Genomic DNA, 26521 nt, shown 5'->3' with positions numbered 1-26521 from the left:
AGTAACCAAGTGTGAGCTTAGCTGAGCTTGTTTTGTACTCCCTTCCTTTGGAAGCTTATGTCAGTATCATTGATGACTGAAATAATGTAACTGTATGTTGAATCCTGGAAACCATGGAGGAGATTATGTAGAGCACAGGCAGGAACAGACCAGGTGAAAGAGAGTATGGATATGGCGAAATTTCGCACAAGACGAGTCATTAGACATGTAGCACCCACCCAGACAAGACCAGGCACCCCCACCCCATAGCAATGACACAGTAATGGGAGGACATACCAAGCTGACGGTTGGCTGTTTGTCGGTGTTGGGCAGTAAGTGTTGGTGGCGTGTCCTATATTGTTGGCACAAGTTTGACCTCTGACAGTGGCTTTCGAGCCGATTCAGCATGTTGAATTGTTGTCACTTCGATTGGTTGTTCAGCTTAGCAAACCAGTACAGAACGTGACAAATGGATGTGGCAATCAGGAGGGCACACACAGAAGGCTCATCTCTTTTCTCATCTCACCTGAAAAGTCAAATTCACGATTATTTTCAGAACAGCATGATCATTCATTCATTCATCTTCTGTAACCACTTGTCGCCTGGAGGGTCGCGGGGGCGCTACAGCCTATCCCACCTGTCATCAGGAAGGAGGGGGGGGTACACCCTGGACAGGACACCAGCAATGTGAGGTGACACCACAGTTGGCCTTTGTTCCCAGTAGTTCTGTGATTGTGTGGTTTGGATAATAAACATTTATTATCACCTGTGAAATGTGTACAGACTCACACGTGTTCTATTCTGTGTTACCACGTCTGGTCAGGTCTGTCCTACAGAAAAGTACGATATCATGTTTACTTACGAGAATTTGTGAAGCTACTTTGACACAGTGTAAATCATCACATTATAGCACAGAAGTGTATTATGCAAATGCAGTTGTTTGATCTGTTCTAGAATTTTTTAGTTTTAAAAAAGCAACCCCAAACCTTTTACGGCCCCTCTGCAAGCTGGCAGGATGAGTGCTTCAGAGATTTTGGGTGGAGTATCACTTTCAACATCCAGCAGAGGTTTTCACACAGGCACTCAACCCAAATTAGCACAATAGCCCGTTACATCAGATCCTGTGTAGCCTTACAAAAGTTCGGACTAACTTCAGTGCAGCATTCACTTGGGCTCAGTGTTTCTCTCATACAGCACAGAAAGAGGAAAATAATTAAACACCCGAGAGAAAATTCAGATCCTGAATAGCAGAGCACGGCCAAAGCAGCTCAGAACAAGTGTATTTTGGTGTGAGAGTAATTCACAAACTCAGCCTTCTGTTTATTTTGGTCATTGATAGTTTGCACTGTAGACTTCAAGGTGTAGGCAACTGGCTTCACTGGGGACGTTTGCTAAATCAAAGAATGAATGTTAGAATCAACAACACTTTTTATCATAAAGACATCAGAAATTTAGTTTGGCAGAACAATTCTGAACTCAGGATCAACTTTACAAATTGTTCCCAGGGGTCTCTTACTGCCATAACACATATCAGTGAACTTTAACATGCAGCCATTGAAGTAATAATTTGACAAGACTATCCCATCTCAGTGTCTATAGCTTTCAGGGTTTATCGCATACTTAATATAGTTGAATGTCAATATAGAACTACAATTTTAATGATATTTTGTGACTATTTAAGTCACTATGTATTGGGTATTTAGTCCAGAGTATACAGTGAGATCGATCTGATGTTATGGCTATGAGAAAACATCACTTTGTGTGTTATTTTACATTCATGATAGTGTCATTATGTTTAAAAACACATTCTTGCTATCACTTCTTGACTTATTTGAGACTTATTTGACTGTTGACTTCTCAAGTTATGATCCCAGGTTCTGCATCATCGCTCACACCATTGTTATAAAGACCACACCACATCTCTCAGGTTATGTAAACTAATAGCGGTTCAGACTATAAATGTGATCCTTGATCAGCTGCACGTTGGTTTTTGATTTCAGCAAATGTTGGGAGCTGTTTTTAGGCGTTTGCCGGTGGCTTGTTCATGGGACGACAGCCAGCAGGATAAAATGTGCTTCTAAACAACACAAGTGTGTGGTCTGCCAGCCAGCAGTCTCCATGGAGATGCTACTGTTCACCGGCTCGAGGAAAACATTTCCCTCCACTGCGCCGATTGTACCTTTTCAAGAGCTTTCCTTCCATTTTGTTCTGGAATTTCAGCCCTAGAGACATTTTTTTTTAAAGTCCAGTTTCTTTTTCCGCTCACATTTTCTTGGGTGTTTCGGCCTTGATAGCATCTCTACCACATCAATTGAAAATACACTTTCAGTGTATATACAGTAAATGAAGAAAGGCGCTATGTATTAGGGATTATAGAGATTATTCTGTGTCACCCCCTCTTTTCTGTCATGTTTTTTCTCAATCAACTATGCCATACAATCACATGACCTTCAACAACACAAGGAAATAATCTAACGTAAAGGCCCAGCCTTGTGGTTCTGTATTATTTTTATAGTCAACAAATCCAGAAAATCCAGCCAACAATGAACTGATTCAGCTGACTGGTTTTGGATAATTATTGTCTAACAACCATTAAAAACATCCAACAATTCACAGTCCTGTTGAAATGATACTGATTAGACAATTCCGACTTAACTGTTAACTGTACATGGACATGAATACATGTATGTATACTGTATGTACATGCCCCAAAACATGAATCAGAATAGAACTTGAATCTGCCTGAAATATAACCACAGTGCTCAAAAAGGTTAGGAACCGCAGATTCTAATTATGGAAATGTCTGCTAGATGACACTTTGCCTCCTCTTTGCCTGTTTTTCTTCTGTGTGTGTGTGTGTGTCCTCTGTTGTCTGTCGGTCTCCCTACAAACTGTTCTTCTTCCTGGAAAAAACAGTTGTTCTTACTTGGGGTAACACGTGAACTCATGACTCACCAGGGCCACTGTCCTCTGGTCTGCCACAGGTGACAGATAACTTTGACCGTCAAGACTTCAACAAAATGTGCTGGACGTTGTGCTTCAGGAAGAATCTACAACAAGGTCAGCTGCTCATATCCAATGACGATGCCTTCAAGATCTGGTGCATCTTCAACTTCCTGTCTGAGGACCGATACCCGCTTATCATCGTCACTGAGGAGGTGCGTTTATTGGCAGTGTAACGCCATGACTGTGTCCCACCACCACCCTGTTCACTCAGTACACATTTATTCTTGAACATCATTTTGTGCTGTTATCAACATATGTTGTTGTTTCTTTACAGTGTGGCACCTCACATTATACAGTACCTCTCAAAGCAATCTAAACGGCTTTTAACCCCCACTAGTGAGTTATCATAGCTTCAGTAGCACGGCAAGTTAAGACAATACAGTATGTCTTAACTGTAATGTTGGAGTTTTCAGTTTTGATGTCAAAATAGCTAGAGTAGTTTGGGAAATACATTTTTTTTATATATTTTGATGCCGAACTAACTACTATGCATTACATTCCAAACTTAGAAGAAGAAATGTCTAATCAAAATGACTAAACAAGGTTTTCTGACCAAGCATTTCATGTCAGCTTTGTTAAGATGCTACTGACACATTTCAGGTAGTAGTCTGGAAACTTAGCTCGACTTCATGGTGCTGCCTCTGAAAAATATACACATGGCATTGCATGATTTTTAATAGTTTGATCTTGAATAAATTTTTTCAAACTGTGAGAATCTGTGATTTGGATACTGCTGTTACTTCTGAACACGTGCCCCAGTTTAATTTATAGTTCAATTTCCCCAGTAACTGTTGCAACTGACAGGAGAGTCACATTTGGCAAAGTGAGGGGTTGCTTGCTAAAATGAGGGAAGTTGTTAAATTCTGTTAATGGAGCTAAATTAGTCACGTACTTTTAACTTCCCACTCCAGTCATATGTCACTGACAGAGGCTTGTGTTCATTTCAGTGGTCATACTGTTCCAACGCTTACTCTTGTTTTCAGTAACAGACGTACGTTACGGCATGGTAAACTGAATATGTGGCGCTTCACTGTTTCACTAAGTGGCCAGTTGAAAACGTCTGTTACTCAAGAGCAGAAAAGGAAGTTCCCAACTTCCTGTTCTTTTACAAATGCTGGAAGATATATTGTTGAGAAGAATAAACATCAGAGCTGAATCACAGGAAGATTGTCTGCAAAAAAAAAAAAAAAATCAATATGCTGCAACTGGCTTACGTGGAGATGAATAATACGGTATGAACAATACAGAACAGAGGCAGTCATCTTTTGATTAGGAATGAACAGTTGTATGTTCTGATGAAAAATCCTGTTGTCCTGCATGAGTAGGTATTTATATCTTTTATAAAAGTAAAGTACTCTATACACAGATAGAGTACTTCCTGCGGAAGTTGACGGAGGCGATAGGGGGAAGCTGGGTGGAGGAGCGTTTTGAGGACTACAAACTGCAGCTTAACTCAAAGCAGGAGTGTCTTAATGCCTGGGAGCTCATCAGCCTGGTGGGCTCGGGCCACTTCAGTAAGGGCATGGATCAGCAGACGCTCTCCATGGGCATCAATGAGGTCTACAATGAGCTCATCCTGGATGTGCTCAAACAGGTGGGCAACACGTCTGCACAGACTCGACTGTCCACAGTTCATGAAATCCCATCATTTTAGTTTTATTTCTGTCAGGAAACAGATGCAGTTTACAGGAATATACCACCACAAATGTTTAATTTCACATTTAGTTTTTTGTCCACTGAGAAAGGCTGTGCTGAAATAATTTTAGTTTGCGGTCACCCTCAATAGAAATTCACCAAAACTACAGCTATTGGAAGAACTAAATGAACTATACTGTATGTCTGTGAAAATTCATCTTCAGTAGGAAACAGGAGCTTGGTGCCGACAGCGTTGAGAAGTCGGAGAGTATTGAGAGATAAACTAAATTTTGGTTTTGGTCTTTTCATGTGATGCACTAGCCATAGAATATATAGAATAATGACTGACACGTCTGATCCGTGTTTAGGTATCACTGTCTGAACTCATTCTGCATTTAAGGTCTCTGCTCTGACAGTGATCTGATAAAAGCTGAGAGGTTTACTAAAGAAATCACTGAACTGTAATGTATATGTGAAGAAGGGCTCATAAAGAATAGATATGGGTGGAACAGTATAAAAAAAGCAGAAGTTGTGGTCATGTAAGTCAGTCCTGCATATCATATCAAAAAGGTGTGAATGCGTTACTGCTGTCATGTTGATATAGCAAATATTTATTAGTGATTTTAAAGGAAGAACACAAAGATTTAGACACTGAATATCTCACAGCAAACTGATTATGGTCAGTTTTTATAATTACACTGATTGAAGGGTTGTTGACTTACATTAAAAATTTCAGTCGGTATTCTTCTCTCTCTCTCTACAGGGCTACATGATGAAGAAAGGTCACAAGAGGAAGAACTGGACGGAACGTTGGTTCATGCTCAAGCCCAACTCCATCTCCTATTACGTTGGTGAGGACCTGGCTGAAAAGAAAGGAGACATCCTTTTGGATGGAAACTGCTGTGTGGAGGCAAGAACATGATGTTTTTCACTAAAACTCTTCAGCTCTCTCTCCACTGTTTGGCCTTTATTAAAATCAAGGCCAGGAATATGTATTAGATTATTGAGTCTCATGCCATCCTAAAACCCTGAAGTTTCTTCTTGACCGTGAGATCAGTGTACTGCATTTCACTGCCTTACTAGCTGATTGAACAATGGACACATTCAGCATGGTTAAAAGCTCTAAACAGCTAATACAGGGATCTTGGTTTATTGGTGTATTCTTCCTATTTGCACAGATCTGTATACTTCTCTATCTGATTGTATTGTTCTTCACTTCAGCCTTTACAAGATAAAGAGGGAAAGAAGTGTCTCTTCCTCATCAAGTCGTCCCAAAAAAGCTTTGAAATCAGCGCATCGGACAAAAAGAAGAAGCAGGAGTGGATCCAGGGTGAGTTGCTGCATATACACTTAACCTATTCATGTTGAACAGCTGGATTGATATTATTGACCTGCGTCTAGTTTAGACATCGGTTTTTGGTCTGCCTTAAAACCTTTGCTCAAACCACTGCTTAGGATTACGATTTTAAAAATGTGCCTTCAGATATTTTGTTTTGTCCAGTTCAGATGAATAAAATTAGAATAAGCTTTGTATTCTAGACGTCCTTCTCCCTAGAAATGTTTTCTAGTTCCTTATGGGGAATCCCACCAGAAAGGGTTATCCACCAGAAGGTTGTAGAGTCTCTTCTCTCTACACAAGTTTTGACACAAATGAGCAGCGGCTCTACTCTGAGCTTCCTGTGGAGGTGTGATCTCCTCAGTCTATCTTTAAGTAATTTCCACCAATTCAATCGAGTGCAAACCAAAGCCAATAGAACCAAATCATTTTCAAAAATCAGTGCAAAAGTCCGTACTGATTACCTGGCTGATACTTTTGTGTTTATACTTTTACAAGCAGTGAACAAAACCCGCAGCTTTAAGTGACATCACCCAAAGATTTCTTTTCTGTTGCCTCTCAGCCATTCAGACCTGTGCGAATCTGCTGCGTGAGGGCCGCCCGGCACCGCACCGTGAGACCAGACAGAAGCGCCGGGAGGTGCGACTGAGGCAGCAGGCCGAGCAGGAGGAGCTGGAGCTGAGGATGAGCGAGCTGCAGACGGCCAACGAGGTCAAACAGCTCGAACTGGAGAACATGAGGAAGGTAGGGATAAAACATGCACACACCAAGTGTTCCCCTGTGAGCTCAGTCTGCTCAGGAAATGTCTGGTGCATTATCAGTTCCTTTTTGTGGAACGCTATCTCACACTTATACCACAGGAACAAAAGGAAAAGATGCACACTTGCAAAAATAAAATACTGTAGTAAAAAATAAGGAAGTTCCACTCTACGCTCATGTGAAGCAGGGGTGTAAGTCTTGTGTGAACGGCTGGGTGATGTGGATGTGAGAAGAAGAAATGTAAAAGAAAAAAGACGAGCAAACTGTGGAAGTGAAAACAAAGTGTGAGATTATTCTATTATTGTCTATAGTTGAAAATGTAAAGTACATACAACATACTAAAAGGTCAGAAAATAATAATTAAAAGGCACTGTTTCAAATTGCTGCGAAAACAACCAAGATAGCTCATAAAACGCCACACACCAAGACAAACTACACATATTTGGCTGACAGATATCAGTTTGGATTAAAACATTACTTTTCAATGAATGAAAGTTGGAGGTGATCTCACAGAGAGAGAAGCTGTGTATGTAACTATAAACACAGTTTAAGTAATTAACCAGAACAATATATCCAGGAAGTCATCTCTGAGCGACGCGCGCACCCGTGAGTTTTTTACAACATGGCTGAATATTTTTCCAATTCTGAGGTTGTGGACGAACCATAGCAGAAGCAAATTACAGGTAAACAAGCCGACCGAAGAAGACATCACATTCACACTCACGATGATGATAACAGGTAACTCCGGACTCAACATGGAATAGCACTAGCGTACGATAACAAAATATTGGTGAAATTAACGAGTTTTGTGGCAGATAATGCGTTATTCAGAGGCTGCGATTCGGTACCCCAGTCACTCCCACTGTATGGATATACGCAAGATCTTGATATCTCCTGAACGACTAGAAATTACACAAAAGTTATATGGGTGAGTAAACGATCGTATTTTATGCCAGAAATAAGGTCCAGGTTGTAAAAAAAACAGTTGTTCCCTTTTAAGCACTGAAGACAAGTCACAGGCCTTCCTTCACAGGAAACAGGAAACTGGAGTAAAGGGGACATGTTCCTGGATCTGTGCTATACAAGGTGGACATTTGCAATTTGCAGGATGTCCCTTCATCCACTCTTTTCAGGTTTTCTTTTGTACTCAGACCCTGCTCAAATTGTGTTCTCTTTCTGTTTATTTGATCGTCACACAGTGCAGTCACAGTGCACTTATCTTCACTTCTGTGCGGCTATCGCAAACTAAGGGCCAGATTGTGATCTCCCATAATCAGTAGAGAGATGGAAATCAAATGTGTTTACTGTTTGTCATGTAGATGTCAATGCGATATACACTGCCTGGCCAAAAAAAAAAAGTTGCCAACAAAAAAAAGTTCTCCCACTCTAATATTTCATTGCCTTTAGCTTTGATTACAGCACGCATTCTCTGTGGCATTGTTTCGATTAGCTTCTGCAATGTCACCACATTTATCTCCATCCAGTGTTGCATTAATTTTTTACCAAGATCTTGTATTGATGATGGGAGAGTCTGACCACTGCACAAAGCCTTCTCCAGCACATCCCAAAGATTCTTAATGGGGTTAAGGTCTAGACTCTGTGGTGGCCAATCCATGTGTGAGAATGATGTCTCATGCTCTCTGAACCACTCTTTCACAATTTGAGCCCCATGAATCCTGACATTGTCATCTTGGAATATGCCCGTGCCATCAGGGAAGAAAAAATCCATTGATGGAATAACCTGACCTCATTCTTTGGACACATAATGCTGAACCTAGACCTGAGCAACTGCAGCAACCCCAGATCATAGCACTGCCCCCACAGGCTTGTACAGTAGACACTAGGCATGATGGGTGCATCACTTCATCTGCTTCTCTTCTTACCTTGATGCGATGGTTCCCCACTATCCTTCCAGTTTTTAATAATGCGTTGGACAGTTCTTAACCCAATTTTAGTACAGACTAACATCTTTTCAACGACCACAGGATGTGTCTTTCAACATGGTTGTTTAAGAAATGAGAAGCTACTCATTGCATCAGTTGGGGTTAAATAACTTGTTGCCAGCTGAAAGATAATCACCCATGCAGTAATTATCCAATAAGAGGCTCGTACCTATTTGCTTAGTGAAATCCAGGTGGCGACTTTTTTTTTTGGCCAGGCAGTGTATATATGTTTTTAAAACAGAGAAAAATGTTGCACAAAAATAATGTTGCACTGGTCTGAGAAAAGTGTCACATTCCCAAAGCTGGCCAATTACTGTTTAAATTGGGCGACACAGTCAACCCTTATCCAAGGTCAGTTTCCAACATCAACCATTTGATGTGCATGTTTGGCCGCCCCATGAGTCCTGCTTCCTCACAGATAACATCACACCATACCACAACAAACTGAGTGTATCATCGTTAGTGCTTTTAAATGACTGCTGGTTTCAGACACAGACACTGTTCACATTACAACTATTAAAGTATGTCACCTAAAAACTGCTGTGGTGAGTCTATTCATGCCGCTTTCATGCCACTCGGGTTTAGAGTTGTCATTTTCGTAAAGAGAGCAATGAAAATTAAGCTCAAAACACTCAATCCACTTCCATAATGCAACTTGTTCACACGCTGTTGTAAAGAGAAATTGTTTGTGTAATTGTTTTTTAGCAGCCGCGCGGCCTCTGACTAATGAATAGTCTGTCACTAGCTTCAAACAGAGGAATGTAGATTGATCTACGTAGGGAGGGAGACTCTGAGCAGTTAATGCAGGGATCTATCACAAACTAATGGCCAGGTTGTGATCTCTCAGAATCAGTAGAGAGATGGAAATTAGATGTGTTTACTGTTTGTCATGTAGATGTCAATGTGATATATATGTTTGTTTTTTTTTTTAAACAAAGCAAATGTTGTGCATAAATAATGTTGCACTGGTCTGAGAAAAGTGTCCCGAATAGTGCAGTCCCTTGTCTCTCTCACATTCCCAAAGCTGGTTGATCGTTTCAATTGGGTGACACAGATAACCCTTATCCTAGGTCAGTTTCCAACGTCATCCAGCCATTTGATGTGCATGTTTGGCCGTGCCATGAGTCCTGCTTAAATTCCAAAGGCGCACATTATGCTTGAACAGATACAAGCTGGTAACATGTTCAGTCAACTCAGAAATCAAGAGTCCTCACAGATCAGATCAGATCAATCAGATTTAAAAAAAAAAAAATAATAAAAAATTGTCTTGATGTTTTGTCTGTCCCAGGTGGCATTCATAGTATTGTACTTGCAACAGGGACGCCAGTGCAGAGGCCCCTCTTGCAAAAATGCCCAATACAAGTTTTACAGTTCAAAGCACTGCAGCTTCATCCAACACTTTCTTCTTAGAGCATTTTAACACACTTTGCTGTGTTTTGCCTTCTGACACACGCAGATAACTTGGATCCCTGAAGAGCATTGTGGTACCATGTTGTATTGAAATACTTATCTAATTCTGGGAAAAGGATATTAAAAAGGGAATGCTATTTATAGATGTTTACCCAGTCAGGTATTTCATAAATGGTGTCACAACTATTACAGTTACTATGGCTAATGTCAGCTAAAAAAAACAAAAAAACCCCAAAGATGATTCAGCGACATTCCTCACAGATAACATCACACCATACCACAACAAACTGAGAGTTTTATCGTAAGTGCTTATGACTGTTGGTTTCAGACACAGACACTTTTGGTTGGCAGTGAGTCTGTCCATGCCACTCAGGTTTAGATTCATCATTTTCATAAAGAGAGCAAGGAAAATTAAGCTCAAAACACTCAATTCACTTTCCATAATGCAACTTTCTTTTTTCTTCACACCCACAGTTACACTGTTGTAAAGTGAAATTGTTTTTGTTTAGCTGCTGCATGACCTCTGACTAATGAATAGTCTGTCACCAGCTGCAAACAGAGGAATGTAGACTGATCTAGGGAGGAAGGCAGAAGGTTGCGCCACCATCCTGTCTGTTGATGCTGCTGACTAGCCATTTTAAAATTCAGTGATTACATCAATTCCCCAATTGCAGAAGACAAATATCAGCTTCCTGTTATTGCTGTAAATGGCTGTGAGATTAACAGGAAGTGTCAGCTTCACAAACGCAGAAAGATGAAATCATGCAGTAGACTGAAACATGATTACATTTTAAGCTGTTCAAGCTGTCATCGGGCGAGAGGCGGGGTAGGACAGGTCTCCAGTCTATCACAGGGCTAACACAGAGAGACAGACAACCATTCACACTCACGCTCACACCTACGGCCAATTTAGAATCACCAATGAATCTAACGAGCATGTCTTTGGATGGTGGGACGAAGCTGGAGTAATGGGAGAGAACCTATGCAGACACAGGGAGAACATGCAAACGCTACACGGAAAGGCCCCAGTCAGCCAATGGAGTCGAACCCAGAACCTTCTTGTTTTTTTATTGTAGTTCCAGTAAATTTTTAATTACTTCTTAGTTATTAACTTCTCATGTCACAGATGGCATGAAAGCTGTGTGCATAAATTCACTCTGGGTCATGATTCCTTTTACCGTGAAACGTTAGAATAGAAGATGAACTGACCTCCAAAGGCTTGAAGTTACAAAGTAAAAACGTGTTGTCAACATTAGTTAATCAATTAATGGAAAAAAAAAGAAAGTAGCACAATACAAAAGTTAGAATACCTGCAGAGATTTGAGCTCAGAGATAACTTTTGTAAATGTTTCAGACCTTTCTTAACTTGTTAGGACTGTGAATTTATACAAGTGTCCTTAGCAGGTAGAGCGGCTCTGGTCTTTCTTATAAAGTGCACTAGTGTGGTCACTCCAGGCCAGTTTTTGGAGTGTTGCATGTTTTAAAGCAACAATCAGCAGCCATGACACTCTGAGGTTGTCAAAAAATTATTGAAACACTAAGATGTTTGTTCACCCTCTACTACTCCCCAGTACTACACAAACATGGAAAAATTATCATTGTCAAAGTTTTGCAAACAAACTAGTGATGTGTCATGCACAAAAGAGCCGACTCTAAGAAATGATTCTTGGTAGTGAATCAAAAGAGCCGATTCCCAAGGAGTGAGAGCCGGCTCCCCACTGTTTTTGTTTTTTTTTGTTTTTTTTTCTTTTGCTCTTTCATCTCTGCTTGCCTGAAGACGGGCACAGAACTTTGTTTTAATGGGCGCACTAAGTGGCCAATCACATGTGAGGATTAAAGATCATACCATTATGTGAAAGCAGAGAGAGTGACAGACACTGTGGCTGACAGAGTGAGATAGCAGACTGCTGTGACGAAGAGAGTGCGGGTGCACATAATTATGAGCGACACCCGGAAACATTGCAGCATCAGGTTAAAATTTAAAGACAATCGGGATGGCAGAGCAGAGTGTTTTAACGGCAAAATGAAAATAATATTAAAGGGGAACTCCGGCGCAAAATGAACCTGGGGTTAATAACACGTGTACTGAGTTCGACCGTTCTCTGGTATTTGTTTTCATGCATTTGTTTTGTTAATCAAATGTGACCAGTTTTCTTGCAAACCGCTATTTAGCGTATAACGCTAGCCTTCGGGGCACACGTACACATAAAAAGAAATCGCTATTTCTATACCACTAACAAGGCTCACAATATCACCACACTTACACGGTAGCATAACTAGGGTCTCTACATGTAAACCGAGGAATTGAGAACTTTGCAAGTATACAGGCAGTTTATTAAAAAAGTGCCTGTATACTTGCAAAGTTCTCAGTGGTTCGGTTTACATGTAGAGACCCTAGTTATGCTACCGTGTAAGTGTGGTGATATTGTGAGCCTTGTTAGTGGTATAGAAATAGCGATTTCTTTTTATGTGTAGGTGTGCCCCGAAGGCTAGCGTTATACACTAAATAGCGGTTTGCAAGAAAACTGGTCACATTTGACTAACAAAACAAATGCATGAAAACAAATACCAGAGAACGGTCGAACTCGGTACACATGTGTTATTAACCCCAGGTTCATTTTGCGCCGGAGTTCCCCTTTAATAGCAGGTTCCACCACAAACCTGCACAAGGACATTTATACCATTTGTTTACTGAGTTTGGTTCTATTTTTGCTTGTGTGGGTTTGATTGCAGTGTTTTGTTCATTTGTTTGCACAATTACATTTTTATTGAAATATTAAACAAAAGTAAGAATGCTTTTGTAACAGAATAATTGCACAAAATGAGACAATTATTAGGTTTCTCATAAAAACATTGAATCCCAAAGGGCTTGTCAACACACAAACCATTTGCATTTGCTGTGTTGGGTTATATATGTATAATACAATATTAAGCTATAAACAATACTAAATAAAGAGCTGTTAAGGAACTGAGAGAGCTGGTTCTTCTTTGGGAGCCGTGACAAAAGAGCCGGCTCTCAGAAAAGAGCCAAACTGCCCATCAATAAAATGGATAAATAAACAAGTCTGTTGAAATTTGAAAAACAAGTCCTGTGGAGTGATGAAGTCCATGGAAAAACACCTCTGCAACTCTTTAGCATATAAGTGGATCAATTACTGTTTGAGCTTGCGGTGCAGCCCTTGGCACGAGGAACACACCTTAACTTGGAGTGCTTCCGTCATTGTGTCTGATGTTTTCACTTCTGCCAGTCAGATTTAAATTATGTGTCCATGAAACGTTAGAAATCAAGAAATAATTTAAAACTAGTTTGATGATTTTGTGTCCTGTAACAACAAAAACATGCATTGAGCAATATCCTTTCTCAAAGGATTTTATTGCAGCTACTGAAAACTCAATGTTTTTTGCCATTTTGTAAGCTCATAAGGTCAGATAATAAAAATAAAAATATTCTGTAGGTGAACTAAAAACCACATTTGCCTCAGTGTCTAGCTTCCCAGCTCAGTGCTGTGCGAGGCATGATGCAGCAACAGTCAAACTAGTTCACAGTGTGGTTGTGTAACACACATTAGAGAGGAGTGCAACAGTATGTCTTTGTCTGGAGTAACTGCCTCTCAATGCAAAACAATCTGCAATTGTGGTGCAAGTGTCCGTCTCATGTAGCTGTTTACGTGAATGCACAATGATCACGTACATAGCCACACATGGCACACAACAGACACCCACACTGTGCTTCTATAACTGTTGTAGCGTGAGGACAGTTTGGTGATAATGAACTTACCGCACAGACACCAGCACAACTTCATTTACTAAAGATCTTCTTCTCTTGTCATATCTGATTGAAGGTAAAAAAAGATATGAAGACACAGTCTGAAGTTTATGCTAAACTTAAATTTTAAACTTAAAGATCTTAATTGTTTTACATCATGTGCAAGGTTTAGAACGCAGTTAGAGCTACGATTGTAACTTCAACCCAATACTCTTCAGTTTGTCATTAGATTTTTCAGCAGGGCTTGCTGTTTCATGCTGGGTCCCTCTTCACAGACCAATTGAAAGTATGTCATGTAAAGTATCCCTTTACATTTGAACACCTACTTAGAAACAGCACATTTATTTCTGTTTATATGAACCACAGTTTGCTTCTAGGCCTTTAAACTAAAATTAACCTTTCAGAAATCTCCCGCAGCCCCTGTTTAAACTTCCCCTAACAACAGTTTGCTTTCGCCTCCTTCATTTCTGTCTTACTGAAAAAGGTGCTTCTGTGTGCTGTGGATGACTGATTTTTGACTTGCCTGGTTTCCTTTTGGCCAGGCTCTGGAGGAGGCTGCAGCCAAAGCAGCCGAGGAAGAAAAGAGACGTCTTCAGACCCACATTGAATTCCAGGAAAGCTACAGGATGGATCTGGAGCGAGAGAAAATGGTATGTCAGAACAAGTGGCCGAGCAAGAACAACTTCCTCTTTCGCTTTAAGATATTAATACATTTTTCACATTTATCAACGTCGGACAGAATATGTTAAATGGGACAATGCTACGTAGACGAATTATTTAAAATAGACCTACAATGAAGAACTATAATAGCTCCGTGTGAAATGGTTTGACAGCAGATGTTATGTTTGTGTCCTCACTACACATTCATTAGTGAATTGAATGCACTTATTTACACATGCCATCTTTTCTAGGTGTATTAACTTCACCCTCATTACTTTCACACTGTAAAACGTTTACTCTGGGATCAAACTGCCAACTATGTGATGAGTGGGCAACCACTTCACTGTCAAATCATTACTGTGCTGATTTGTAAACGCCTGAGCAGAAATTCTAAGTCTTGATTCTAGCGATGCAAGAGGTAACATAGAGCACTGCTGGCCACCTGCAAAAGGGTCATATTCCTTTAGAACCCTTTTATCAGGAGTACTGATATTGAATTCCAGATAAAATATCGTTCTGCACTTCCTGGTTTGACAGGTACGACAGCAGGTAGAGGAGCAGATGGCCCAGAAGTCCACTGAGCTGGAGCAGTACCTTCAGAGGGTTCACGAGCTGGAGGACATGTACCATCAACTGGAGGGTGCTTTGGAGGAAGAGAGGCGTGCGAGGCAGGACGAGGAAGCTGTCCGGAAACTGCAGGCACGGTCAGTATCAGAAAAAGCGTGGGAGGGAGATCAGTTTTTTTTTGCATTTGCATCAAAACTATTTATCCTACAGATCCTCCAGTATTGAACAAAAGAAATGTCTCTTGTTTCAGCTTTTGTTTTCAATCTTTGTCTCTACTCGAAAGTCAAACTTGTTAACTCGAATGCTAGTTTTCTGTCACTGTTTGTCAGAAGCCAGCATGGTAATATTACAAGGCAACGAGGTAAATGTGAATATGTGAGCACTAACATTTGAACAAACTACACAATGCTGCCAGTGCACAATTTAATAAGTAATTTTGCCCACTGGTATGTTAGATGTTCTAGATCACTGTCAATGATCCAAGTATGGCAAGTATTCCAAGTATTTCGATCAGGCTGTAGAAATATTGTCCATGTAGATGCAGCAACAGTTTAAGTGTTTGCATAGACTCTAAATGAAATGATCTGATAAGGACTATGTGTTTACATGTCCCAACATATCCAAAGCTGCAAACAAAATGAAACAAATTATTACAAATTACTAGTGGTCCCCAGGTAAAACGAGTCCCGTGCAAATAGGGCTGCAACACTGTATTGTTTTTATAGAAGAAAATGATCAAGACGTAGTTTTCAGTGGTGTTGCCCATATTGATTCCGGGTCTGTTCGTCTTCACTTTGAACAACTCATTGTTTTGCTACTGCCATGTATTTACGCCTCACGTATTTATTGCAGAGAGAAACAATCAGATCAAGTGTTTACATTGTTATTGAGTGCCAATATTTTCCCGGTGAACATATTATCAAAGGTTTATACCACACCTCTAAATTCTTTCCGATCAGGCCAGTCTGTTCTCGTGGTAACATGAGGCGTTTTTAATCTCTTTAGGTTGTTATTATTATAGGACTCTTACTGCAAAGGTACACCTTGAAAATGTTGCTCTTGATCTATTTTCTTAATTTAGCCATAAATATACTCTGTTCAAATTCAGTTATGCATGGATAGTTCAGTTTGAAGTGGGGTTGTCTGAGGTATGAGGCCACTTTGTCCACACTTTGATAAAAGCAGACAGTCAAGCGATGAATTGCTGCGGACGGCAACAATTCAATTAAGAATTACATATAATTTAAGTGTGCTATATATTTAGAATATTATTGCTGCTTTACCTTGGCATCGGACTTGACTGGGAACCGAAACTTTTATTGGGTGCGGTTGCATTAGAGTGGTTTTTTGAGCACCAGTAGAAGAGCATGAGGATAGTGTCACTACATCCCTAATAAACATGGTCCTGTCACAATTTTTTGGAAATGTGTTGCTGGCCTCAACATATAGTATATTTTTGAAAAACATATATTTCACTTTCAACATTTAATTTGTTCTCTGCACTGTGTTCATGGTTTAAATGTTTTTTATTCACATTATGCACCAGCATCCCAACTTTTTTACAAACCAAACTGCATGTCCAAAGATCCTATGGGCTGAGTCCGCTCCTCCATTTGACTCACACACAACTTCTGCTCGCCACACCAGATTTCCTTCCTTGTCCTTCCTTCCTTCCTCTATGCTGACATATAATTTCCACTTTAAGTTTGACTAACCAGTCTAGAGTGTGTCAGCCTGTGTCCTGCAGCACCATGCGCCAAATTAATCTTAATCTCAATTGATTAATCTCTGTTTTAGTATCTTGCCTGTGGCATCAGTATACACAGGATACACTATTGTGTATCAAAAGTTGTTTTGTCCATCCATTCTCCTTCCATTTAATTCTTTCATTTGATATTGTTCTTAATCAGGTACAAACCAAGTATATTAAATGTTTATTTACACTCTGTCGTCATTAAGTACATTGTGATCTTGAGCAGTCTTATAAATACAAGATGCCATTACTATAGTGCCATTCACTATAGCACCACCTGCTGACACATTGACATGCTACACCTGCCTTTGTTTACCACTGAATTATACAGTGCATAAGTTGCATCATTTTAAGGAAACTGTTAATATATATAATATACAGTACACACACTATTGATGATAGGAACTGCACAAAGGAGTGTTCATGAGCTAAAAATGTCACAAAGTAAAAAATGTCAGTTTCTCTCAATAACAGAAATGGAAAATGTACATTGCCTGGTCAAAAAAAAAAAGTCGCTACCTGGTTTTAACTGAGCAAACAGGTACGAGCCTCCTATTGGATAATTACTGCATGGGTGATTATCTTTCAGCTGGCAACAAGTTATTTAACCCCAACTGATGCAATGAGTAGCTTCTCATTTCTCAAACAACCACGTCTAAAGACACATCCTGTGGTCGTGGAAAAGATGTTAGTCTATTTGAGAAGGGTCAAATCATTGGCATGCATCAAGCAGAGAAAACATCTAAGGAAATTGCAGAAACTACAAAAATTGGGTTAAGAACTGTCCAACGCATTATTAAAAACTGGAAGGATAGTGGGGGACCATCATCTTCCAGGAAGAAATGTGGTCAGAAAAAAATCCTGATTGATCGTGATCGGCGATCGCTTAAATGTTTGGTGAAATCAAATTGAAGAAAAACAACGGTAGAACTCAGGGCTATGTTGAATAGTGAAAGTAAGAGCATTTCCATAGAGAAAGAAACTCAAGGGATTGGGACTGAACAGCTGTGTAAACCACTAATCAGGAAAAAACAGGCTTCAGTCTTCTAGGGAGCATAAAGATTGGACTCTGGAGCAATGGAAGAAGGTCATGTGGTCTGATGAGTCCAGATTTCCCCTGTTCCAGAGTGATGGGGGCATCAGGGTAAGAAGAGAGGCAGATGAAGTGATGCACCCATCATGCCTAGTGCCTACTGTACAAGCCTGTGGGGGCAGTGCTATGATCTGGGGTTGCTGCAGTTGGTCAGGTCTAGGTTCAGCAACATTATGTGTCCAAAGAATGAGGTCAGCTGACTACCTGATTATACTGAATGACCAGGTTATTCCATCAGTGGAGTTTTTCTTCCCTGATGGCACGGGGATATTCCAAGATGACAATGCCAGGATTCATGGGGCTCAAATTGTGAAAGAGTGGTTCAGGGAGCATGAGACATAATTTTCACACATGGATTGACCACCACAAAGTCCAGACCTTAACCCCACTGAGATTCTTTGGGATGTGCTGGAGAAAACTTTGCACAGTCAGACTCTCCATCATCAATACAAGATCTTGGTGAAAAGTTAATGCAACACTGGATGAAAATAAATCTTGTGACATTGCAGAAGCTTATTGAAACACTGCCACAGCGAATGCGTGCTGTAATTAAAGCCAAAGGTGAATATTAGAGTGTGTGACCTTTTTTTTGGTGGTGACTTTTTTTTTTTGGCTAGGCAGTGTATGTCTGGATACATGCATGGTAAATAGTCTGTATATACATACAAACATATATGATACACAGCATTACATGCTCTTCTCACCTGTCTGTGTGTGTTACAGGTTACTTGAAGAGGAGGCCACCAAGAGGGCAGAGTTGGAACAGATCCACCTGCGACAGCAAAGAGCCATCTCTGAGACGGAGGCTGAGAAACAGGAGCTGGAGAAGGAGCGTCTGGCCAAGGAGAGCGCGCTGCAGGCTGCAATGAAACAGCTGGAGCTGCTGGAGGAAGAGAGGCATGACGCATTGGAGCAGTATCAGGTCAGTGTACAGCAAGGGTCTTGTGGTTGTTTTATAAATCAGCATGTCTCACGTATTACTTGTTAATCTATCAGCAATTTTGATTAATGATTATTTAGAAAATCATTTTAAAAATGAAGAGCAAAAGCCAATTTTAAGTAAACAAAGTTTTTATCATCATGTCTTAATTCCGAATGGTAATTTTCCCAAATATATTATGAATTCTGTAGTAATCTTGTTTACTGCAATTGAAAAAACATCAAGCATCAGCATCACAACCAGAAATTTCACCAGCTAACTGAAACCTAACTTCTCCTCATAAGAATGGATACGATATTTGTGCAGCACCCAGAGAGCAATTTAGGGGTTAGGTGCTTGCTCAAGGCACCTCAGCCAGCGATCCTGTAACCATTCGGTCCCAAAGCTGCTTCTATAACCACTACACTAGCACTCCCCCAACTGTCATCACAAATGACGTCAATCTATATTTAAAGGCAAATAGTAGCTAAAAGTAGTCAAAGTAGTCCTTGAGGAATCTAACATAGGAAATACTGTTTGTGACATTCCAACGGTTTATGGTTTTCACTGTAAGGACAGTATGGACAATGTGTTTCTATTGTTAGATCACTTAGACTGTCTGTATTAAAAATAACTAAAGAAAAAACTAAAAACTAAACCTTTTAGAAACACACTAAAGTAACGCCTTTGCCTACCACATGGTGTCACTATATAGCTCAAGGAAGTTAATTGTCTCAATTGTAAGTTTAAAAGCGACCTCTTTGTGTTTTCCTACCTTAAAACTGTAAATGTGTTGTGTCTCTTTGTTTCCATGTGTGAGACAGACAGTGATGAAGAAGCTGGAAGATGCAGCGAACAACACCAAGACCTGGAAGCACAAAGTGGCTGAACATCAGGGACTATTAGGGCTCATTCAACCAGGTAACCATAAGCTTTGTCTGTGGCCAATAAGGCCACCACAGAGATATATGCTACTGTAACACTTATTTTGTAGTAGATTGCTGCTGGTTACAAATATTATAAATACAAGTAAGCACGTATGACAATAAAATAACATGCTGTGGCAATGAGGTTGACAGTTTTCAGAAAATGTGTCTCTCATAACCTCTGATTTTGATCAGAGGTTATCAATAAGAATGTCATTAAATTTTTTTTCCCCCAAAGGCTATAAAAACTACTAGAATTATTTATAATTTCTTATATTTTAACTGATTTAAATGAGCAATTAATTCCATTTTGACAGTTGCTATGTCCAGCTGTGAATACGATCGTCAGTACACTACTGTAAACTCTTTCTTTAGCGCCACACAGTTGTAGAGAACACACACGGTGCTAATTATGTCACCAATAGAGAAGATGCATGTCTGAGAAGCAAATCTTGTCTCGGAAGTGTTTTCTCCACAAACCTACAAACACACTTATTCTAAGAATACGTTTAATGGTGCCTACATCATCAGTGAATTCAGAATACATTTTTAACCCTCGTGCTACCTTTGGGGTCTCTGGGACCCCAAGCGAATGGACAGACAGATAGAGATCATGCAAGAGGGTAGCACGAGGGATAAAAATGAAATAGAAGAAACAACTCTTCTTTGTTTAATCCCAAACATCTTTCATACTTTTACATTTACCTGGAAGGTTCTTTGGTTGGAAGGTTAAACTATTTAACAAAGTCTCTGATCGTTGCAGAACTTTATTTAGATGCTACACACAATTTTATATCACTGAGCCACAACACCACTGATGGGTTTGTGTACAGGTGCATTATTCTTTAACTGTCTAATTATAAATATTAATTCAGTGTGATTTTCTGGTGATTAGTCTGGTATATTTCTTTGTCAGGTTCCAAGGGACAGCAGAGGATCACAAATTGGGGCGTGGCCTCTTTTTCTGATGCAGAGCTCAGTCTGAAGGAGAAACACTGGCAGGAGATGAAGAACCAGGCAACACAGGCTCAGTAGAGCCACAGTAAGCCCTTCACCTTAAACGTCTCTGATTCAAAAGAGAAGACAAGAGGTGTCTGCTTGGATTTACTGTCTGTGATGAGGTATATCTAAGCAGAAATCTGGTGACTGGATTTTTAGAGTCCAAATACAAGATAATAAGGCATTCTAAGTTAAAGAGGGCATTAAGTAGTCAATGACATGTTTCCCATTTATGAATCAGTAGTGTAGGATAGAACTGGTGCACTTTCACGTCTTTGCCAGAATAGGCCACAATGGATTGAAGGAGCAGCATAGAGACTTGAGTCACATTTACACATTTAGTTCATTAGTTCCAGGGAGTAAATACAATAAATGGAGAACTGATAGCACCAGAATAAATGCTGGAACAATAACAGCTTAGTTGTTAGGTTTTTACTACCCTTGACTGACTGGCCACTTGGTCTTATACAACTGAGCAACTAAAATGAGTTGTAAAGGCAACACAGTCCACTAGTTGAGTCATTAATATTGATCTTTAATCCTAAGCACTGTCACAATCTAGCGTGTATTACCAGTACAAGAAAAGCAACTGCAAATACGGCATCAGTCCTCTCAGAGGTTCAGTCCATGCCAGCTCAGCTAATGACACACCACCCATAGCATAACATAACAGTAATACAAAGTGTAAAACAAGTAGAGGAACTGTGAAAAATCACTCCAGCTGTTTTAGACGGTCCCTCTTGTACAGAACCCATAAACAGCTCGCTACTGAAGCTATCAGTCTCCTCGCTACTAGCATAACTACGATCCTGTCATGCTAATAATCTCAATTTGTTGATATTAAGGCAACTCGTTGCCTTAATGAGATGATTCTGGTTTATTTCAACCTGGCATAATTATCTTGAAAGGACTGAGTAAAATGGCCATTCCAGGGAGCTAAAACTCAAAAACAAATATGTTACAACTTATTTCCCTGAATCCCCGAGAGTGGAAAGTTAGCACAGCCCACTGAGTCACAGTAACTCTATTAAATACTTCAGATATCACAGGCTGAAATTTGTCATGAGTAAAAAAGAGAGGGCACACCACTACCTTGTATTATTTTCTTCCGTGTCGTCTTTGTATCTAGGGAATCCACTACTATATTTTGCCTATCAAAGATTAGCCTGAGAATGTTTTAGGTTCAGGCTAGAAAATGTAACAGATGGTGAACTACACTTGTCAAGTTGTATATCCTTTAAAGAAGCAGGAGCTACTAACAGTGCTACAAATTACTCAACCCATTGTGACCATTTTAACGTGAATATACAGTAGGCTTTGTACATATGTTAACAATGGTTTATTGTTTTGTTACGGTTTTCCTTGACAAAGTTGTCTTCAAAAAAGTAAAAAAGTATCATGTACAATTCACTAAACATTTTATTTTGAAGTGCCATTCTGTTGCTTTATACTGTATTTCCTCAAAGGGTGGGTCTCTGATATTGATCCGCTGGTCACGAACAAATAAAGGCAGGAGCGGGGGAAAAAATAATCTATGGTGGGGTATAATGTGTATGCCAGTTAATCATAATCTACATTTCTATCAATCTAATTGAATGAACTCATCAACATAATCCTGTTGTATTTTCAACACTTGCTCCTGATTACTCATGTATAGTACTATTGATTTATTTCAGTCACTGTGGTTGTGTGTGTTATGTGTTTGCTTTGTCGTTCCTTAATCTTGCCTGGCTGTTGTCGAATATAATATCCCTGAAAATCTTTCACAAGGAAGCGTTGAGTTTGTAACGGTGTAATGCAGCAACTTTAACGGGGCGAATCAAAACAAGGCTTTTGCGTTAAGGTTTACCAAATTTTAGGGACCTGCCTCTAATTCAAGCCTGCTTCAAATAAGATTCAGATTCAGTTTTAGGTTTGTCATGTGCATGTTAACACGGGGTTAACTGTAATGAAGTGTTGTGGACAATAGAACTGGTCAGCTCAGCTATAAGTAGCAAAGTAAGGGCACAACAGCACAAAAAGTACTAAATTTACAGCACACACAAATGCCCTTTACCTTCTGCACTTGCAGTAAATAAAGGCCCTGGTCACTATTTGAGGAAATAAAGTGTCTTAAAACAATTGTCTCTTAAACATTTCCTGCTTGTAATCACTGTCAGAAGTAAGGCATTTTGCCAAAGTCTCACTTTGAACACAAATGCTAATTACATAACATTTGTATTGTCTTGTACCGTAACAACCAGTGCCTTCTACTGTCATGAGTGAATTGCTGTTATCTTTTTGTTTTTGTTTTTTATATATATGTAAAAAGCTGGAGACTGAATTATGTAATAAAACACATCTGGAATAACTGCCATGCCGTATTGTGCTGTGTTGTCTAATAACAGTAAATATACAACGTTCCACAGTATGCCTCCTCAACAAACCCACAGCTAGTTGCAAACATGCTTGAAACCCAGCTATCTCTTTGTAGGTGGTTATTACAGTCCATCCTGAAAACAAATGTGTTAGCCTCAAGCGCTCACTACGGGGTGCTACAGAGCTACAAACATTACACTGCAGCTAGAGGTTAGAGAATGGGCAACAGACAACAGATTCGGGGGGAGCCACACATGCTGTCAAACTGCAGCAATGTGTTAAGCTGTAGATCACCTGGGGACTGAATAATTATGAAAGGTGATTTCATTTCCATGACTTCATGCACTAAACCTTCCATTTTCCAAAATAAAACCAATTCAAGTGTGTTTTGTCTCCTGTCTGGATGTCTCTTGTCTGATGCAGACAAGATCATCAGTATTGTGCTGCTTTGTAATTGTGTAACTGTAATAATGTGTAATTAAATTGTCATCCGCATTTTGTACTATTGAGTAATAAAGAACAAAAAGTAACATGAGGTGCGTGGCCTACAGCTAAATGGATTATGAAAGTCCAATCACAGGTACTTTTAATTATCAATTTGTATTGTATACAATGTATTTTATGAAATGGCTCTTATTCAATGTTTTTAATTATTGACTCTTGTTTCCTTCTCAGGCTGGGGCTGGAATAATATTGTGATGAATATCGCTGGGTATCGTTTGACAAGACGAGGTTTAAGTCATTTATTGAGTAAAAATATCCAATTCTTCAAATGTGTGCAACATCTGGGTTTGTTTTGAGAAAACTGGTTTTGAAAAAACTCTCGCGTTAACCCTGAACCTTTGGAGTCCTCTGTACCAAAGCAGCCGATCAGAGTTTGTTCAATCAAAAGGATGTTCACTCTCTATTAAGTGCATGTGTGGTTGACTATACTACAATACTATCAATACAACAATTGCCCATGGCAACGGGTCAGTAATCCAGAGGAAGTAAAAATGTGACGGATAAGCACGGCAGCAACAGCGAAAGAGGTGGAGAGGAGGAAACTCAGTGGATTTATTTATCCTGTAATTCTTGTGTTTGTCATTTAGATGACTTGTAGTTCCTCAATGGTATTTTTACACAATAATACCCTACAAACCCATAACCCTGATGATTGAGAATCTCCACAGACAATCCTAATAATAATGTTCTTCATATATTTATTCAGCTGATTGGAACATGGTGCCACTGTGAGATATGACAGACAAATGATACAAGATAAAGTCCATTTATAGACTAATGTCAGTCTTACCCAGTAGGCTAATAATTATTTTGGTCATTTGCAGTCAGAGCAGACAAAAACAAGGTCAGATGTTCAGGGATATATTTTACATTTAAAACTCTTGCTCAAATCCATTGGCCGACTGGGCCTTTCTGTGTGGCGTTTGCATGTTCTCCCTGTGTCTGTGTGGGTTCTCTCCAGGTACTCCAGCTTCCTCCCACTGTCTAAAGACATGCTGGTTAGGTTAATTGGTGATTCTAAATTGAGTGTGAATGGTTGTCTGTCTCTCCTTTCACCTATCCAGGGTGTACCCCGCCTCTTGTCTGATGACAGCTGGGATAGGCTCCAGCCCCCCTGCGACCCTTAATGAATGAATGAATGAATGAATGAATGAAGTCTTGCTCAAAATAAAGCTTTTATTCAAGACTTCTTTTATTCAAGGCCTCCTATTGGATAATTACTGCATGGGTGATTATCTTTCAGCTGGCAACAAGTTATTTAACCCCAACTGATGCAATGAGTAGCTTCTCATTTCTTAAACAGCCATGTCGAAAGACACATCCTGTGGTCATGGAAAAGATGTTAGTTTGTTTGAGATGGGTCAGATCATTGGAATGCATCAAGTGGAGAAAACATCTAAGGAGATTGCAGCAACCATCGCATCAGGGTAAGAAGAGAGGCAGATGAAGTGATGCACCCATCATGTCTAGTGCCTACTGTACAAGCCTGTGGGGGCAGTGCTATGATCTGGGGTTGCTGCAGTTGCTCAGGTCTAGGTTCAGCAACATTATGTGCCCAAAGAATGAGGTCAGCTGACTACCTGAATATACTGAATGAACAGGTTATTCCATCAATGGATTTTTTCTTCCCTGATGTTCACGGGCATATTCCAAGATGACAATGCCAGGATTCATGGGGCTCAAATTGTGAAAGAGTGGTTCAGGGAGCATGGGACATCATTTTTACACATGGATTGGCCACCACAGAGTCCAGATCTTAACCCCATTGAGAATCTTTGGGATGTGCTGGAGAAGGCTTTGAGCAGTGGTCAGACTCTCCCATCATCTATACAAGATCTTGGTGAAAAATGAATGCAACACTGGATGGAAATAAATCTGGTGACATTGCAGAAATGGTTACATCTGTTATGCAACCAATGCTAGAGGCTGTCCAACAAAATAGAGTGTGTGATTTATTTATTTATTTTTTTTAGTCGAGACTTTTTTTTTTTGGCCAGGCAGAGTATTTTTGTGCAGAGGAACTGAATGTCCACCTGACCGTTGTCTTAATGTCCTCAGGCCCATGGTGTCATGAAGACAGTTTTATATTTTATTGCGAGCTGAAGACGATTATACAATGCGTTATATTTGGATGTGAGGACGGAGCTCGCGCCATCTCCTTCCTTGCACTTCCTCGTACTGGCACTGTCCTGGAAGAGGAAACGCTGTGTCAGCTCCTTTGGGCTTGGCGGGACGGGAGTAGGAAGTGAGAAATTCAGGGTTAAAGTCATCTCTGTTTTTGCAACAGTTTTCCTTAACTTAAAGGTAAGCGACACTGAGTTCTCACTGAACCCAGTTTCTGCCTTTTATGACACTATGCTAAGTGTTTCATTAAAAATTAATTTTTAATCAAAAATATTGTTAAAACTATTGTACAATAAAAACTGTTGTAAGTTGCACTCATGCACGAGATTACAAACCCTGCATACTGCTTGAGAAACACTGTAAATACAATTGGCCATAACAAAACTGAGGTTTAATAGCCAGCCCTAGTGAGAATAAAATGACAGTGCTGCACGCATTTCACATTGATATTAGATAATATCCTGTTAAAAAGAAAAAAAACAAAAAATGATCGCCAAGACCTACTTCATCATTGTTCGTGACAAAACAAAAAGAACAGTATTGATTACTTCCTGCTCAGGTACATTCTGGAAGGTTGACTGCCTCAGAGCAACCAGGACTATAAATAAAACACCCCCTTAAAAATGTTCCATGATGAACTGAGCAGATATGTTGTACAATCACACAAAGCTTCTGCACGCCAGTTAACTCTAAGAATTAACTGGAGGTTATGACAGACCAAGACCTCTCTGACACGCAATTCTTGGCCAATCTGCAGTTCAAGAAAACTTTCCTCCCCTGCAAC

The 26521-nt window shown here is 39.9% G+C and overlaps 1 protein-coding gene across 1 annotated transcript in view; it reads left to right on the top strand.

Annotated features, from left to right (window-relative positions):
- swap70b (switching B cell complex subunit SWAP70b) overlaps positions 1–24423 on the top strand; it is a 33557-nt gene extending 9134 nt beyond the window's left edge. Inside the window, exons 3-12 of the mRNA XM_084555357.1 lie at positions 2964–3137; positions 4352–4579; positions 5384–5530; positions 5842–5950; positions 6519–6700; positions 14377–14484; positions 15032–15198; positions 18631–18829; positions 19651–19747; positions 20669–24423. Coding sequence (XP_084411483.1) covers positions 2964–3137; positions 4352–4579; positions 5384–5530; positions 5842–5950; positions 6519–6700; positions 14377–14484; positions 15032–15198; positions 18631–18829; positions 19651–19747; positions 20669–20787 — 1530 coding nt within the window. The 3' untranslated portion in view covers positions 20788–24423. The remainder of the gene's footprint in view (positions 1–2963; positions 3138–4351; positions 4580–5383; positions 5531–5841; positions 5951–6518; positions 6701–14376; positions 14485–15031; positions 15199–18630; positions 18830–19650; positions 19748–20668) is intronic.
- Positions 24424–26521: the final 2098 nt, after the last annotated feature.

Source organism: Chelon labrosus (assembly GCF_963514085.1).
Source record: "Chelon labrosus genome assembly, chromosome: 11".
Classification (NCBI taxonomy): domain Eukaryota; kingdom Metazoa; phylum Chordata; class Actinopteri; order Mugiliformes; family Mugilidae; genus Chelon; species Chelon labrosus.
This window is presented reverse-complemented; position numbering and strand designations above follow the sequence as displayed.